Here is a 17,005-nt window from a genome sequence, read left to right as displayed (position 1 = left end):
AGAAAAAAAATTGTTAATATTTTCTGTTTTTCATACAGAAAACTTAATTTTGTTTTGTTGATATAATTAAATATACATTTTAAATTCCTGTGAGTAAACATACCCGGGTTCCCATTAAACTTCTACATAGCGCCTCTAGCTGCATGCGTTCTAAGCTGAAAATGGTTTTACTTCACCGGTGATATTTTTAATTGTCAACTTCAACTGTTAACGCGTATTTGTTACTTGTATAACTTTATTTATACTTGGTCTTGATTGTTTCGCGCCTACCTTCCCTGTATAAAAATATTAGTTTCCAATAAGGTTAAAAACCCATGTTATTTCACATATGATGACAATCAGTACATAGTTGGTTGTCGTCATGAAAAAAATAATTTTACAGTTGTAAACTGCCATTATCTGTCATGTTACCAAAAACATGTACGTTTGGCCCAAGTTTACGCGTAATTTTCAATTCTAAAAACTGCTCCGTGTATAAGAGCAAAAATAAAAAGATTTGGTAAGATAGTTCATTGTACAAGACACTGCACAAGATCCTGCGCCAAATGAACTTGAACTGTTTTCCAACCCATGTAATACGAGCTTAAGCAGGATTCATAATGTTAAGAAGCGCCAGCCGTGCGGCTGGGACTACATAAAACTGTGAATTTAAAAAGTTTTTTTTTTCAGTTGTACAACTTCTTCAACGCTCTTCTGACGCATATGCCCGATACAGCATCAAAAGCCACTGGATCCAGTGCAACTTCGCGATCTTCATCCATAGGTAAGTTCTTCTTACATTTAGAATGTTATAAGCATGCCAAAAATGTGATAAACTGACGAGTACTGGATTTACCCCTAGAGAGATTTAATCCCGGTATACCGTCATTTACAGGACGGATTTTGTGTAAAATAGAATAGAATCTGAACGGCTGCTATCAGGCAAATGTCCAAAAAAAATCAAGTAGAAGTGACTCCGCCTTGTATTTAACACATGACTTTAGCCTACGAGCTACCAATCTGGAGGTACAAGGCTCAATGATTCCATTCCACTCCATCCGGGATTCCACCCGGCAAGGTTGACATAAAATAGTAGTTAAGAGGAAACGCGGCGACTAAGAATTTCGACGAATAGATATTTATATATGGTTTACTTTCATTCTCTTACAAATGCCTCCTGACATTCTGTGAAAAAGACAAGTGCATGTCTGACTGATACCTTCTACCACTAACTTAAATAAAAATTTACTTGTCCCGTTTTCTACAGCCCAAAATGAAACCGATTTGGTTAGTTTTTTTTTTTTTAAAGTATCCGAATAAAATTTCCTGTGTTGGCACCTTTTGCGTTTTTTAAAAATAGTTATTATATTTGTTTTCCGTATTTCCAAAGACGGCCGATAAAATTAAGCGCTTCGATTGGTTTTTGGACGGTTCTAGTTTCTATAATAAACAGTTTACCAAAAAAACAAATCTGCACAGACTTACCAATATTAAATATCCATAGACTCTAATAAAATTGCTGCTCTATAACTCAGAAATTACGGTTGAATGATGAAAAGTCAGACCACGTTTTCTCTTAAACGGGTGATTTTCACTGTAATATGTTATAACCTCTAAACTGAATTTGAAGGGTAAAGCTGATTCTAATGCCTTTGAGTATTGAATTGCACCTCTAAAACAAAAACGATTCAAATTACAAAATCTTTTTTTTGCTACTAGCACTGATCTTATTTTTAAAAAAATATAATAGAATCAGGACCCTGGACGAGTGTTTTTGACTCGATGACAAGCATAAGCGAAAGTGTTGATAATGGAAGATGCTTGTGGTCACCTTCGTTTTCCATGCTTTAATTACCGGGTTTGATTGTCGGCAAATTCGAAGGAAAATATTTTTTTTCAACCTTAATTTTTCATGACTCCTAGCCTAGATATTACACCTTTAGGACAAAAACGATTCAACTAAAAAAACATCTTTTTAGTAAATTGCAAAAGAAGAATGTAAATTGTGACACCTTTGTATTCTTTCGTCGACTGTTTTGTGTTTTTCTAAGTAAGCACCAAATATTTAGTTAAAATTTTTACCAAAAGCATTCAGCTATAAATATGTGTAATAAAAAGCGTAATGAACATAAGTTTTTATACGTTTACACAAGAAATTTATTTAATAAGTCATTTTTAGATTGAAAAAAAGAATCAAACAAATGCACTTTGATAAATAAGATAATAACATAATTTTTATGACCAAACACATGTTCTTATATATTCACGGAATGACGTAAACTAAAATAAGTCACTAAATTTATCGGTAAGTCGGAACGAAATAATCACAAAAATAAATTAATCGTTTGATTATTTATAAAAAAAGTAAATTTGCAATTTGTATCCGAATAAAATCGACCCAACCAGTTTTCGGCCACTATATATTTGTCTGCGTTGCGTCTTTCACACAGCAATATAAACACAACACTAATAGCGTTGTTTCCGTACTGACACAGAACCTAAATTCTCTGAGTAACAAAGAGTCCGATGTACCGTTTTTTGTCCTATTCCCACCCGAATGTTGCATTTTTTTAAATGCAGAAATTCATTGAAGTCGATTTATGATCTTAACTCATTTAAAGGTGTTAAGTCGTTTTCATTCCAAAGGTGCGAAACGATCGAGATACGTTGCAACTGGAGAAACGATTTGGTGCCCTATGCACGACTAATTGTAATAGGGAAGTCATAATGATAATAATGGAAATATGGAAGACTACGAATATGCAGGGCTCATTACATGTGATTGTGTTTGTCTACCTAGTGGTCAGCGCGTTTGCCTACTCATGCTGTTTTTACACTAGAATTTGTCATAGTCCTTAGACTGGCACTTAAAGCGTAAGACTAATATTTTTTTATTCATATGATAAAAATGTACCATTATGTGCGGGTAGGAAAAATATTTATTTATTTCAAATCTTAAGGTAGGGCACATAAAAACATATTCACTGAATCGGCCCAACGCTACCAATGCTGTAGTAAAATAAAACTAAACAATTAATTTCAATATTTTGAAATTGTCCAAATGTTTGTAGACAAAATACTGGATTTCACCCCCTAAGGAGTAAAAAAGATAAACGAATTAGAGAAGGGTATATGAAAGTCTAAACGTTTACAAGGCTTATGACCTGACGTTCGCTGGTTTAAGTGGCCACTTTACACACTGTGTAACATTCACCATTTTGCCTTTTTTTGAACATTCATATTTCTTCAATTCTTCCATCTGCTGATTTTAGTGAAAGAATCACGTTTGAAATTTTAAAAATGGAAAAAAAAATGACAACATCGGTTTTTTCATAATTGCGTTTTTAATCCGATTTTCCGGTTTTTCGATACTATAGGAAACTGGTATCCACGATTAACTTACTAAATTAATATGTTTTTACGCACCACATAAATACACATAGTTTAAGTACACCGCACATATGTACATATTTGTTTCTCAAAAATACCTTAGTTTCTGAATATTAATATATCTTAAATTAATTAACGAAGAGCTTCTTAACCTTCTACAAATATAAAGTACTTGGAATGGTTCACCCCAATTTAATTAATTTGCAAGGGTTTATTTTGTGCTATAATAATTGTCTAAATGAAATTTAGCTATGGTCTTCAAAATAAAATTAGAATAAATTAATGTAGGATTAACTTATTTTCATTTTAAAAATATTCAGTCAAAGTATTTACTGGATTAAAGTATTGTTTTATCTATACCGGAACTTTTGAGTACTGGCAAAAGACGAATGATATTTAAATCCACACATTCGTAATAACTGGTAAATTGATTTATCGCTTTCGCGGCATATTCAAGATGGGTATCTTTTTATTCTTAAAATACTCTCTTACAAAAACAATAAGGAAAGAAAGTAAATTATAAACGTAATAGTAAGTTAATTGATTTATTTTTGTTTAAAAGATCTTTTTACAAAGTATTATGGGGTAAAAAAAAAAGTTTCCATTATGTTATTTTAAGGTCATTTTTATAGATTAGATTAGATTTATTTATTTATGACAAAATACATCGTTTTTAACTTAACATATTACTTTTTATTACGCAATTTATTTGTATGAAATATTCCCAATCAGCAATAGTGCTGGTATAAGGGGATATACTCGCAATATAATATAATGACTCAATAGTTTGAATAAAAAGTCGATTAAATAACATCACTTGTCACTCGTCACACGGTCTATAAGAACTGTTTTATTTAAGTACGTATATGTTTTGTATATTTTTGGGTCATTGGAAAGTAAATTGAAGAACTTTATTGCTGTATACACAAAACTGTTTCTTTTCCTGTTAGTCCTTGGTTGTTCGCAAGTTAAATTATTTGACGCTCTTATACGGGGTGGGCCTTAACTGTGTTTGCGGTTAATTTCGTAAAAATAATACGTTGGACGAGTGCGGTGCGGAAGATTACGTACGTACGTAAGTTAAAAGCGCTATTTTGTAAAATTTTTAGTCACCATGGAGCCATTCACGAAAAGCAGCGTGAGTTTTGTGTTTTGCGCATATTAGGTAAACAATTATGACGATTTCAAGACGAATGTACCGTACTTATTTCGATTGACGAGACATTAGTCAAGCACCAAGGGCCAAGTCTATTCGGAAATGGATAAAAATGTTTGAGACAACCGGCTCAATAGTAAAAATAATAAATTAAGGCCGCCGGAAGTTAGCGAGGATACCAGAAGTTATTCAGCGTGTGGGTGAATCAATAAGGGAAAATCTACAACAAATGACTCACAAGAGAAGCCAAGCCTTAAACAACAAGAGGACTACTTTACGAAGAATTTTATCCCACAATTTACATAAACTTATAAAATTCAGCCTAAGCAAGAGTTGAAGCCGAATGATACCGATCGTCGACCGTTTGAAGGAGGTGTTCCCCGAAAAACTCATAGCACGAGGGGAGACATTGAGTGGCCCGACGGAGCCCGAATCTCAGAACGTGTGATTATTTTCCTCTGGAGATACTTGAATCAAGAGTCTACGAAGACAATCCATCAACAATAAATCAGTTCAAACAAAACATTGTAAGGGAAATTAACGCTATCTCACAGGCAAATTGTCATCGTGTTTTTGAGAATTTGCAAATCCGCCTTAAACAATGCTAGCAAGCTAGCGGAACTCAGTGGTCCATACAGTTTTTAAAACATAGATATCATTAAAATTTCCGATCATTGTTGTTTCAGAAAATATAAATATAAAGTTCTAGAATTATTTATTTTTTGTTCATTGAAAGTAGGTATTCAGTTAGGGCCCACCCTGTATTTATTTTATTTATATTGTAGTTAAAATTAAATTAAATATTTGTCTTTATTTTATTCTTTTTCATCTTAAAAATCGTTTATACCTTTTCTGTGTAAATTAATTTATCTAAATCAAACATGTTTGTTATTCTTTTTAAATCTGTAGTTCTAGAATATTTATTAAAATAAAATGTTACTTTAAGTGCTTTATTCATTGTACTTTCAACTGATTCTTGCATTTGTTTACTACATTGCGACCATATTATTAATATTCATTTAAAGTGTGGAAGTATGAAAGTATCGTATATTATTAATTTTGTCCTTTTATCAAAGACTTCTGTTCTTCTCATTTTTGCAATAATTGGACTAAGTTTTTTTATAACTGGTTTGATATGTTTTGTCCACGCTAATTTGTCATCCACTTCTAAACCCAAGTACTTATGCGTGATCTGAAAAAATAGTTGTAAGAGCAGGAGTAGTTTTTAGTAAAAATAATTTTTTGACAATATTTAAATTGTTGTACCAACATTCCAGACATACTATCCAGGCAAATTCGTTCTAGATCGCGAGTGATCGCGTGGGATACATGTCACCCAACTTTTTTTTTATTTCGGGATGTTAAATGAAAATTAGAATTTTAATTATGCCTTACCAACATCGACAAAATTGACAAAATCGACGTTTCGTTATTCCTTAATTCAATTTTCCGCACCTCGAAACTGATTTGTTTGCTGTACATCTCAAGATAGCAGATAATACAGGGCGCTTTTAATGGTTTTTGGATAATTCTAGTTTCCATAGTAAACAATATATCAACAATATATCTATATTAAAAAAAAACATTGTTCTAGTGTCATAATCTAAGGGGAAAATACGGGAACACGTTTGCATGAAGAAAGGTGAAAACGCGTTACCTCCTGTTACGGATATTCCATTTTTCTTGCATTCAGGTCAAAGATTATGGCTTTGAAAGCTGAAAAACAAGCCTGAAGACTGATTGCCTTACCTTCAGGAAGTAAATGATCCAAATACGTTGCATTTAGTGAAATAGTTGTGTGTTTATATCGGATTATTAAAGGTAACGGTAGGTGTATTTTTTAATACTTCCTTCTATATCCTCTCTAAACTATCTACTTAAAAGCTTCTGCAATGGAGGCTTAGTGTTTTTTTTTTTCAATCGTTTCGATTTTTTTCGCATTGTCGTATTAGTGCATTGAATTAATTTAAGAAAAATAAATTTTGTAGGGAGCTTTATTTAGGTGGCGCAAATAGAAGTTCAGGATAATTATCCTCTCTCAAGAGGTTTGTATAGAGAGCTCTGTCAAACGGTATCTCCGGTTAACTCGGAAGTAAATTACCGGTAGCGTCAAGAAACTTATAATTCAGGGAAAGTCAACACAAGGCTGACTCGTATACAACGGGAAACTTTCTTACGGCCTCGAGGCAGAAAATCGAAACGAGCGAAACAAATAAACACTTCTAGTAAAAGGTTACTTCAGCCGTACAATAAATCGAGACCAGTACAGCAGTAATGTTGTGGACTCTGCAACAGAAAATTTGCGGTTCGATTCTCGTTCAACCTCAAAACGTTTTTTTTCTTCTAACACTCGTATTTACAACTAACAGGACATCGCGAATATTAAAATATTTTTGGAACCATAAAAACGTCTAATTCTGTTTTTTTTTAAATAGCCTAAAAATGTTATTATTCATTGTTCCCTTCCCGAATTTTTTTATTTTATTTTTCAGTGGATTATGCGTTGTGGATCAAAGCAAAGTTTGGCTCTGCCAACCACACGGTTTTTGGTGTTGCTCTCCACAACTTAATGCATTCTATCAGAAAAGCTTCGATATACATGTGCATACGATATTTATACAAGCTTAGAAAAAACTAAACAAATTCTACTGTAAATATAATACCTTTTACGGGTATGTAGTTTATTTATTTTTGAAACCATCACAGTCATAATAATAAAAAATAGATAAAGAATAACAACAAATAACAAGACTAATTATGGGTTTCATAAAGGAAAAAAAATATTAAAAAAACAAAACGTACAGTTCGCTAGGGGTGAAAGGAACTGGGATAAAAAAATAGGGAAGGAAAAGAAGAAGAAGAAGTAGTAAGTAAATGTAAAACAATGAAAAAAGAAATAAAAATGTATTTAAATGTACACATACATACATACACATACATATTTAGACACACTTATATACATACATACACATACACACATGAATGCACATACATACGCGTGCGTATATATAATTAATAATAAAATAATGAAAACTAATTAGTAAAGTGATAAAAAAATAGTAACTAAAAATTTTGCTCTTGTGACGTCTCTATCTAAATTTTGAACAGTATTTTCTTTCGTTGAATAGATCTATTTCGCTTAATTTTTTATCGTATGACGAGCATACTAGAAAAATGTATTTATTTTTACCCAGATTCGATTGTTAAAGATATGTTGAAAAATGATGATTGAGACTACTATTAAACCTGAGTATTCTAAATTTTATTAGTGATAATAGTTTAGCAGATTCAGGAAGAGTAGTTATATAGATATCTTAACAGAGACAAATAAGTTCAAAGTTTATGGAAGTCTATGCAGTTATGGGGCTTTTGAACTGTCATGGGCTTGTCTAAGTGATCACTTAATACACGAAAGAGTATTTTTTCTACTACCAATGTTGAAACCTTTACAACTCACAATTTTTTTGAATTGTAGATTAAAATATACTTTTCTAAGACGTTTGCATTTGAATTTTGCTTGTTGGTATTTTCGTGATGTTTAATATAAAAAAATCCACCAACAAATAAAGGATCATCATCATCATCCACCTTTCTAGGTCACTGTATTGGTTAATTTATTTACTTAAAATTGCATCTGGTTCAATTGACTGTCCTGAACTACTTTGCAAACTTTCTATCAATGTTCCTTCCAAAGTGTTAAGAAATACCCCTCTTCTTCACATACCTCTTGTTTCATCTAGTTATAGGCAAAATTCGTATTTATGGCGAACTTTTAATAATTTTAATGTAATAAATAAATCATTTAACAAAGATTTATTTGAAAATAATTTTAATAACGTGCGGCGTTTGCTTTCGAAATAACTCGTAGTATTTTTTTCTTTTCTTTTAAATTAACATTTAATTACTATTCATTTTATGTTCGAGAATCTTTTTTGACTTACTGTGATGCTACTTGTGAAAACCTGTAATTGGCTTATTTGTTATTTGTTTTGTTATATAAGTATGAGATAATTATAGCTGTTGGTTATCCAAATAAATAAAATAAAAAATTTAAAAAAAAATTCTAAGTAGTTCGATTAGCCTTTACATGAAGGAAAAATGATCAGTCCTACGCTTTAGGTTCCAGTCGAAGAACAATGAAATATTCTAGTTCCAGTTCCAAACCCACGACCTCGACAACGGTAGGCAAATGCGTCAATCACTCATAACGAGGGGGACTATCTACAATAGATTTTTTTTTATTTAGGACTTTTACCTAAGAATAGCTATCAAGTTGGAAACACTCGTTTAGGTTTCTGGTTCTTTTTCACACATAGAACCGTATTTTTCATCTGCATGGACAAAAAGTCTTACTAGTAGTTTGTAATTGTTCCAAAAATAAAGGTACACTAATTTAAAAAAAAACACAAATAATTAGAATTTCTTATTAATTCTGATATATTTTAAATTGAAAGCATTTTTGTTACATTTCAATGACAGAGTTACAAAATATGAAACAAGTTGTGGTGCAAATCCCGGACTTTTGATCTAAAGCTCGCAACGCAGCTACGGATTTTGTTTTTTTGTTAATTTGAATCATTGGTCTTACTGAACCCTTCAATTCCACTTTTAAATAATTGATCGGATTGCCGTCGCGTAAATTTGGACATGCACTCAAAATATTGATTTTTAACTATTTTATACGCAGTGCGTCGAAAAACATTATGAAATATGACTTTTATGAAATAAATCCTTCAGAATTTTGAATTTCTTTGATTCATCAAACTATTTTAATACTGAAACGTTTGATTAATTACACAAACAAAAGAAGTACCCACTTTTCAGGATAATTATCAAAGGGATCATTTTTCAAAGCTTGTATAGATTTTTTTTCATTATTTCTTAATTCTGAACCAAAATCAAATGAATACAAAATACATCTTCAAAAAAATACACTATGATTATCTGCTTTTGGTGTTTTCAGATATTTTTTAAATTTATTTATGCTTTATTAAGTTATTTCATAACATCTTAAGAACTAATTTAAACTTTTAAAAAACTTACATTTTTTTAATCAAAATTTTTCGATAACATTTTTTTTCAAATTAATTTAAAAAATATATATTTCCTTTATTTCTTTAGGTAACTCACTGTACAGCTTCAATCCCTTGAACAATGAGTTTTAATATTCTGTTTTTCTTTTCATTTGAAATCTTTTTTTTTTTACCCCTTGTTTCATATGTATGGCATTGTTGGTTAAATTTTATTATGGTTTTTATTTTATTGATCCCCTTTTATGTATAAAAATTGCTCCATTATATTTAATTTGTTGCTTTAATGTGAGCAAGCCAATTTCTTTGTGCATTATTTCTACGTTGGAATAGATATTTCTTTTGAGTATAATCCTCATCCCCTTATTTCGAAGAATTTGTATATTTTTAATTCCTTTTTCATTTCATAAAAAAAAATGGAAGAACAGTAATTTATGTGTGGACATATTATTGTTTAATTTATTAGAAAACTACTTTTTATATCCATTACATTTTGTAATCTTCCCATATTTTTTTTTTTAAATGTTATTTGTTACATATTGAGAATCTTAGTTTGTAAAAAAATCTTAAGTCTTAAATTTACCAATTATTAAAAAAAAAATAGGATATCAAAACTTTCTTCCATGTGAAAACAATATTAACATGAAACACAAAGAAACTGCGAGAATAGTTGTTACAATTATAGATCTTTTGTATTTACTTGCGTTTTGTTTTTATTTTGTATATGTTTCTCCTACCTCCTCAAATACTGTGGTAAATAATCCCTTTGCGCGCAGTGATGTAACATCGTGTTACCACAAGTTGTTCATAATTTCAGGCATTTGAAAAAAAAAACATAGAAACATACAGTTTAATAATTTCTTTTCTATAATTTACAAAAATAAACATATGATGTAACCGTGTTAAAGCAAAAAAAGAATGCATAAATTCGCCACTCATTATTTACGCGTGCGTCCCTCACCGCTGTCAACAACCGACTGATTTTGTTTTACACAACACCGGCCACGGTGGCTACAGAACAGCGTCTTTGTTTTCCTTGTTATGTGTTCTATCTTCTTGCTCTCTCTAATACAGATGTATTTACTAACATCATTCTTCGGGTAGCAAGGTTAAATATTCTTTGTATTAAAATCCAGCATAGTAATTTAAATTTCACCTTCTAAATCCGGCGTAAAAATGTCCATTGGAAGATTACAAAAAATTCGACTTCATCATTTAAAAAAATTCGACTTCATCATTTAAAAAAATAAGAAAGATATATCAAGTCTTGTATCGTATGTCAACTTGTGTGACATCACAGACAAACAAAAGTTAGAATTTGTGTTTGATTTAATTTTTTGTGACATCTTTTTTCTTTTTTTTTATTCTTGTAACTCGCATGTCATGGACCGATACAAAAAATAACTGGTTGGGTTTTATTTTGTTTTGCATGTGTTTGAAAATATAATTCATCATCATCACCACCCTTTCCGTACCTTGTGGTGCAAAGGGCACTAAATTTACTAACCAAACGCATCGTAGTTTGGTCATCTGTTACTAAGTTAAAGTGAAGAAGGTAAAGTGATCAGTCTTGAGCTCCAGGCCAATGGCAGTACGGGAACAATAAAACATTGCATTTCGAAAACCTAAGAAGTAAATGCTTCACGTCCGCCCTGCTAGGAATTGAACATAGGACTTCAAGAATGGTAGGCGAACGCCTCAACCACTACACATCGAGGTGGACTTATCTTCTCTCTAGTTGAGAACAGCCATCTAGTCGGAAACACTCGTTTAGGTTTTTGTTCCTTTTTACACACTGAACTGTATTCTTTATCCGCCTGAACACAAAGTGTTGCTTGCGATTTGTTTTTTTTTTCAAAAAATAAAGAAATATGAATTCATACCATAAATAAATAGAATATTTAATTTATCCCGATACTCGTATATTTAAAATGAAGGGCGTTTCTTTTATGTTTAAATGACAAAGTTACAAAATATTAAACTAGTTGTGATTCGAATCACGGACTTCTGATCTGAATCCCGCAACGCTGCAACGAAACCAGACTTTTTTTTAAATACACGGTTTTTCAGGGCCAGACTTTCCTTATGGTAAGCGTCCCACCACGCCATTGCTATAGGCCACGCTCAGCGTAAAAAGAGTGCATGTTTATCTCTTGACTTCTCTTTTTAAAACTAATTTTACACAATTGTAAGCTTAAAATATTTATGTTTTGTATGTAAAGTTCATTGAGAGGATGTTATATCCATGTTATAAAATAATCGAACCCGAGACTTCTTGTATTTATTTAAATCTTTAAGTGGAAAAAATAGATTGATGGACTTTTTGCTGAAAGCTATATCTTCCAGAAAACCAAAAAATTGACTGGTTAAAGGAAAAGTTGAACAAAAATTTGCACTAAAAAACAAAATAAATAGATACATAAAAAAATCAAATGAAGTAAAGATAAAATCTATCGTGTTAATGGGGAGATAAGACTCGCGTATTTAAACTGAAATAAAAGTACATTATGTTAAACATATTAAAAGATGCGGAATGTGAAACCAGGTAATGAATTTGGATGAAAATGAGAAAAGAAACCCGGAAAGGGAAACAATAAAATAAAGCGATGTTAGAGTTGTAAGCTTTTATAGAAAAGTTTCAGACGTTCCTTGAAAGTGGCAAGAGAAAGTGCATTTTTCATCACACATACAAAAAAGTAGCTTATTCTGAATTCTTGCACCTTGAATAGTAGGAACAGTTGATTTTTTTTTTTAAATGTAACTTTGGATATCATCAAACTTCCTTATTGAATGTTTAGCAATATTATCTTATTTTCTTCTAACGTGTGATCTTTTCATTCTTTTGTTTGATTGCTTGCGTTTTATGTGTTACTAACCCCCAGTAAAAGCCTTTTTATTTCCCTTATTTACAGATGCGATGGATGTCCGTTTCTCAGATGAGTCTGATGACGAGGACGATGGGACTGCGCCAGACAGGTCCTATAGAGGACCCCATCTCAACTTTCCTCTACAAAGAAGAGATCTCGACATCCTCATAGAAACTTTCAGAAAGAAAAAGGTAATTTTCTTTTATTTTTCAGATAATGCTTCGTGTTGACTAAGTAATTAAAGCTCCCTTTGTTGGTTTGAACACACATTGCTTTATAAAGTAAAAATATCAGCTTACCACTCGTTTTCGTTAAAGTTTTAGTCTGATCATGCCAAAAGGAGACAAAACCGAAGGGCATGTATGACAAAATGTATGAATTTAAAATAAGCTAAGAATGCATGTCAGGGTAAACGTGTGTGGTAATTAAACCTCTATGCCTACCCCTTTGAGGAAATGCCATGATTTTAGTAGTACCAAAAAACTCGTTTTCGCTATCAAAAATTTTTCATTTATGTCTTAAGAAAGAAACATCATAAAATAGTTCCTACCTACAGCCAATGGTGGATAAGGCACTGCATGAGTGTGCTAAATGAAACGTTTGTAGATCAATTTTGTATTTTTTTTATTTATTTTACTTTTCGTACACACTTTAATTTGTGCATTGGTGGACTTGTTGCCAAATTGCAATTTCTTTCAACCAACCAGTTAAATAACAGTTTTATTTATATAATTCAAGGAGCAAAACAAATTCAATAAAAAACAAAAATAAAAAAGATAAATTGTGTATTTGTTTTTAAATTACCTCAAATCAATACAATTACTCAATGGGGAAATGGAATAAAGAGAAAAGAGGAAAGAAGGAGAGATTAAGAAAGAAATAGGATATATTTTTTCAGACGTTATTTAAACAGAGATAATGTAGTAACATCTTTGATAGTGTATGGATGATCATTCCACTGTAGAGCCGCCTGGACACTATATAAATTAGAGAAGAAAAAGGAATTGTGGATGGGTATTAATAGGGTGCCTTAAGATTTAGAACGAAGAGGTAAACCATGAATTTGAAGGTATAATGAGAGTCACGCTTGCCTACTTTAGAAGGCATCAGATTCTCGACATCCTGGACGTCCGCTTCTGACTGTTCATTAGCAGTTTATGTCAGAACTACAGGACGCGAACCTAATTTGGGAGGACGCACAGGGGCTGGCAGCTGACAGAGATACCCGGAGGCTCTTTGTGGACAGCATTTGCTCCAATTTAGGAGCGGATATGGAATGCTGATGAATTATTTATAAATAAACAATAAATGCTAGTAGGAAGAAATTTAATAAATGCCTTTTTAATCAGTGGCTAAATTTACAAAACATTACAAATCGAAATAATACATTTAATACTTATTTATTTATTTATGGACTTATTTGGCCCATTTGGATACAATAAACACGTTTTATCAATGTATTTTATATGCTGTTGATGCCATGTTCTGAAGAAAGGCGACATGTAGTTCTTCGTAACAAAAGTCTACGATGTACGCAAGGGGAGATATTTGCTGATGAATGTGGTTTTTATTTATTTATTTATTTATTTATTGATTTACACGCCCAATGGGCTTTTACATATTTTAGAAATTACATTTAGGTGCAGCAGTGAAACATGAGTATGTAAATTTGGTTAAAATAAAAGATAACATAAGAAAAGCTAAAAGATACAATAATAAGTAAAAATCAGAAAATGTACTAACATAGGTATATGGTACATAGAAAAATATTAATTTTTGAAAGAAATAAAAGTACGATTTAATGTGGGATCACTGTCAATGAGGTTATACTGAAATAGGTAGACAAATTTGTGCATCCGGGAAGTATGTACAAATGAGATGATGAATGACTGAATGATGAATGAGATGAATGACTAAGATGGAGTGCCGGGAACAGAGAGAACAGTACACTGAAATCAACCTTGGCAAGTAAATATTTGTCGCAGGTGGCAAAATTATCAATACGCAATAGAGTCCGCGTGCCGACCCTCATGTATGGGAGTGAAGTATGGAATTGGAAAAACAAGGATCAAAGGCTATATGCTGTCAAAATGCAATCACTCGAGCATATGTGTGGTAAAACTACGAACAATAGGTGCACATATGTCGAGATCCGCTCATTATGCAAGGCTGAAATAGGCATTATCGACAAAATCAAGAAAGCAGTTCTGGACTGGGTTGGAAATGTAGAGCGAAAAAAATTACGATGCGAATCTTGATGGATGCAGTAATGGAGGACGTATATTTTTATTTTATTTATTCTCACCGAAAATATGCTTTTAAATTTCAACAAAATTATCATGTAAACCATTTACTCAATAGTCAAACATTTCGAAAAACATTAATAAATATTTTTATAGTCTACCAGTTTCGAAATGTACCTGTTCTTAGTCAGGAAATTAATTACACTTACAAAAAAGTCCCTCCATTCAACTTTATCATAGTAATTACATAATTTCTAGTAGCTTGTGTCCTATCAGCACGTTGGTTTTATGTTTTTATGCAACAACTAAAATTTTCTTAGCATGTGTCTTGGAATGACATCGTTGAAGGGCGCCTCATCATTCTCAAAACGTGGGCCAATTAAATTTTATATTTGAAAATTCTAGTAACCAACTTCTCAAATTCATTAAATCGGGTTGTGGTCCCGTGGCTAGTGTCTCGGACTTACGGCTCAAAGGTCCGTGGTTTGGATCCTACTCTACCCTTACTTAATTCGCATTTTCTAATAGTGAATTATTTACAACTCGTTGAAAACGGCCCTCAAAATCAAATATTTTGGTTAATCATAAGAACGTAAATATTTCTTTTAAAACATTTTTTTTTAATCCTTAAGGATGATATAATTGAATAGGCAATCATAAAATATTTAGAAATTTTTTTTTTAAAGAGTTTTCTTGAAGGTCGTAAATAACTTGTGCTGGAAAAATAGATTTCAATTATATTTCTAGATTAAAATCACTAATCAAAAATAAAACTCCGGTGATGTCCACATGCTCCACTTAGGAGCGGATGTGGAAAAGAAGAAGATGAAAAAGAAAAAGAAAATTGTTATCTCATATTTGTACTACCCTATATTCGGCTTGTGATTTTTCGTTACATTAACCCCCCTTTCCGCATCCAGTGGTGCATAGGGCACAGCATCCGAAAGCCAAATAATGCAGATGAGTTCGATCAGCCGTTTGTTGCATGAAATTAAGGTGATTAGTATTACGGTTCAGGTGCCAGTACAGGAACAATGAAATATTTTTTAGTTCAAAAAAAAACATTTAAAATCAAAAATAGGGAAATATAACTTTATTTAACATTATCAAAGTAATACAGGTCTATAAAATACTGTCGAGTAAAAACATTTTTTTTCTTATTATTAGTAGCAAATATTTTTTTTTTAATTTGTAATTTTGAATTCCCGCAAAAACGGTCATTCTATTGCGCATGCCCCTAATACGTTACGGTTTATGTTTATTTGTTCCTGGCCATTGAAATTTGTATTATCAGGAATCTTCACGTTACAACAACAAAGGCCAGCACGTCACGTTTTTCTACGAACGTATTTTCATTGAATTTCTTTTTTACATTTTTGTACGAAAACATTTCTCCACAATATCCGTATTGATTTTGAAAATACAATTAATTATTGTAAATCCGTTTCATACATTTTTGTCGGAATTGAAAGTATGTGATATTTCCCTATTTACGTTCACCCTGCCAGGAATCTTGGACCCTGACAATGGTAGGCAAACGCATCAACTCCTACACAAGGAAGCGGACTTATCGCCACTCGATTTCCTTCAGGATTTAAACCCGAGAGAAACACTCGGCCAGGGTTCTGGTTCTATTTCACATACATAACTTTACCGTTTTCTTCATTCGCCTGGGCGTCTTCAACGTCTTTATTGATGTTGTATAATTTGCCTTTGTTAAAAATATATGATATTTTTAATGGTGCTTTAAGCAACACAAATATCTTGTATTCAATATGAACTTCAAAACAATGGCAAAAAAAGCATTTTATGGACGTCTTGTAACTGTAGTCAGTCATAAAATCAATGAGTTAGTTCAATGCGATGGGAAATTGGGTATTTAAAGTGTTTTCTTATGCGTCGTAAAAATTAAAGCATTAAATTGTACGGCGAAGTTTTACGAAAATGTATGACAAAATTAATTAAAATGAACTACTTTCAACGACGTCACCAGCTCTTCGAAATCAATAAATGACGGGTGTTGTGATCATTTCCAGTTACCGGGAAGTCAACCCACCAATCAAGACAACTCACTGTAGAAAACTTGTGACGTCACGGGAAGAGTAATTTTTTAATCACTTAACTTTAAAAAATCAAAGCGATAATACAACAAATGAAAAAATAAAAAATCGCAGAACTTCTTTCCGTTATGTACTGCATTTCATATTAATAAACATAATTTTTACACTGCAAAAAAAGTGATTTACAGTTTTAGAATGTCTGGTCTACATAGTAGTCACTTACACGATGGTAGCCGCTTGTTGGCCCTTTGCCACGGCTATATTTGTTTTCTTAAGTATT

The 17,005-nt window shown here is 31.9% G+C and overlaps 1 protein-coding gene across 2 annotated transcripts in view; it reads left to right on the top strand.

Annotated features, from left to right (window-relative positions):
- rdgC (retinal degeneration C) overlaps positions 1 to 17,005 on the top strand; it is a 401,333-nt gene that overhangs the window by 205,442 nt on the left and 178,886 nt on the right. The window contains exons 4-5 of one of the 2 annotated variants that reach the window (XM_088237799.1): positions 670 to 763; positions 12,468 to 12,613. In XM_088237799.1, coding sequence (XP_088093925.1) covers positions 670 to 763; positions 12,468 to 12,613 — 240 coding nt within the window. The remainder of the gene's footprint in view (positions 1 to 669; positions 764 to 12,467; positions 12,614 to 17,005) is intronic. The other variant, XM_088237800.1, reaches the window with a different exon arrangement.

Source organism: Micrasema longulum, unplaced genomic scaffold (genome assembly GCF_059751315.1).
Source record: "Micrasema longulum isolate JH-2025_06_02 unplaced genomic scaffold, ASM5975131v1 h1tg001792l, whole genome shotgun sequence".
Taxonomy (NCBI): domain Eukaryota; kingdom Metazoa; phylum Arthropoda; class Insecta; order Trichoptera; family Brachycentridae; genus Micrasema; species Micrasema longulum.
This window is presented reverse-complemented; position numbering and strand designations above follow the sequence as displayed.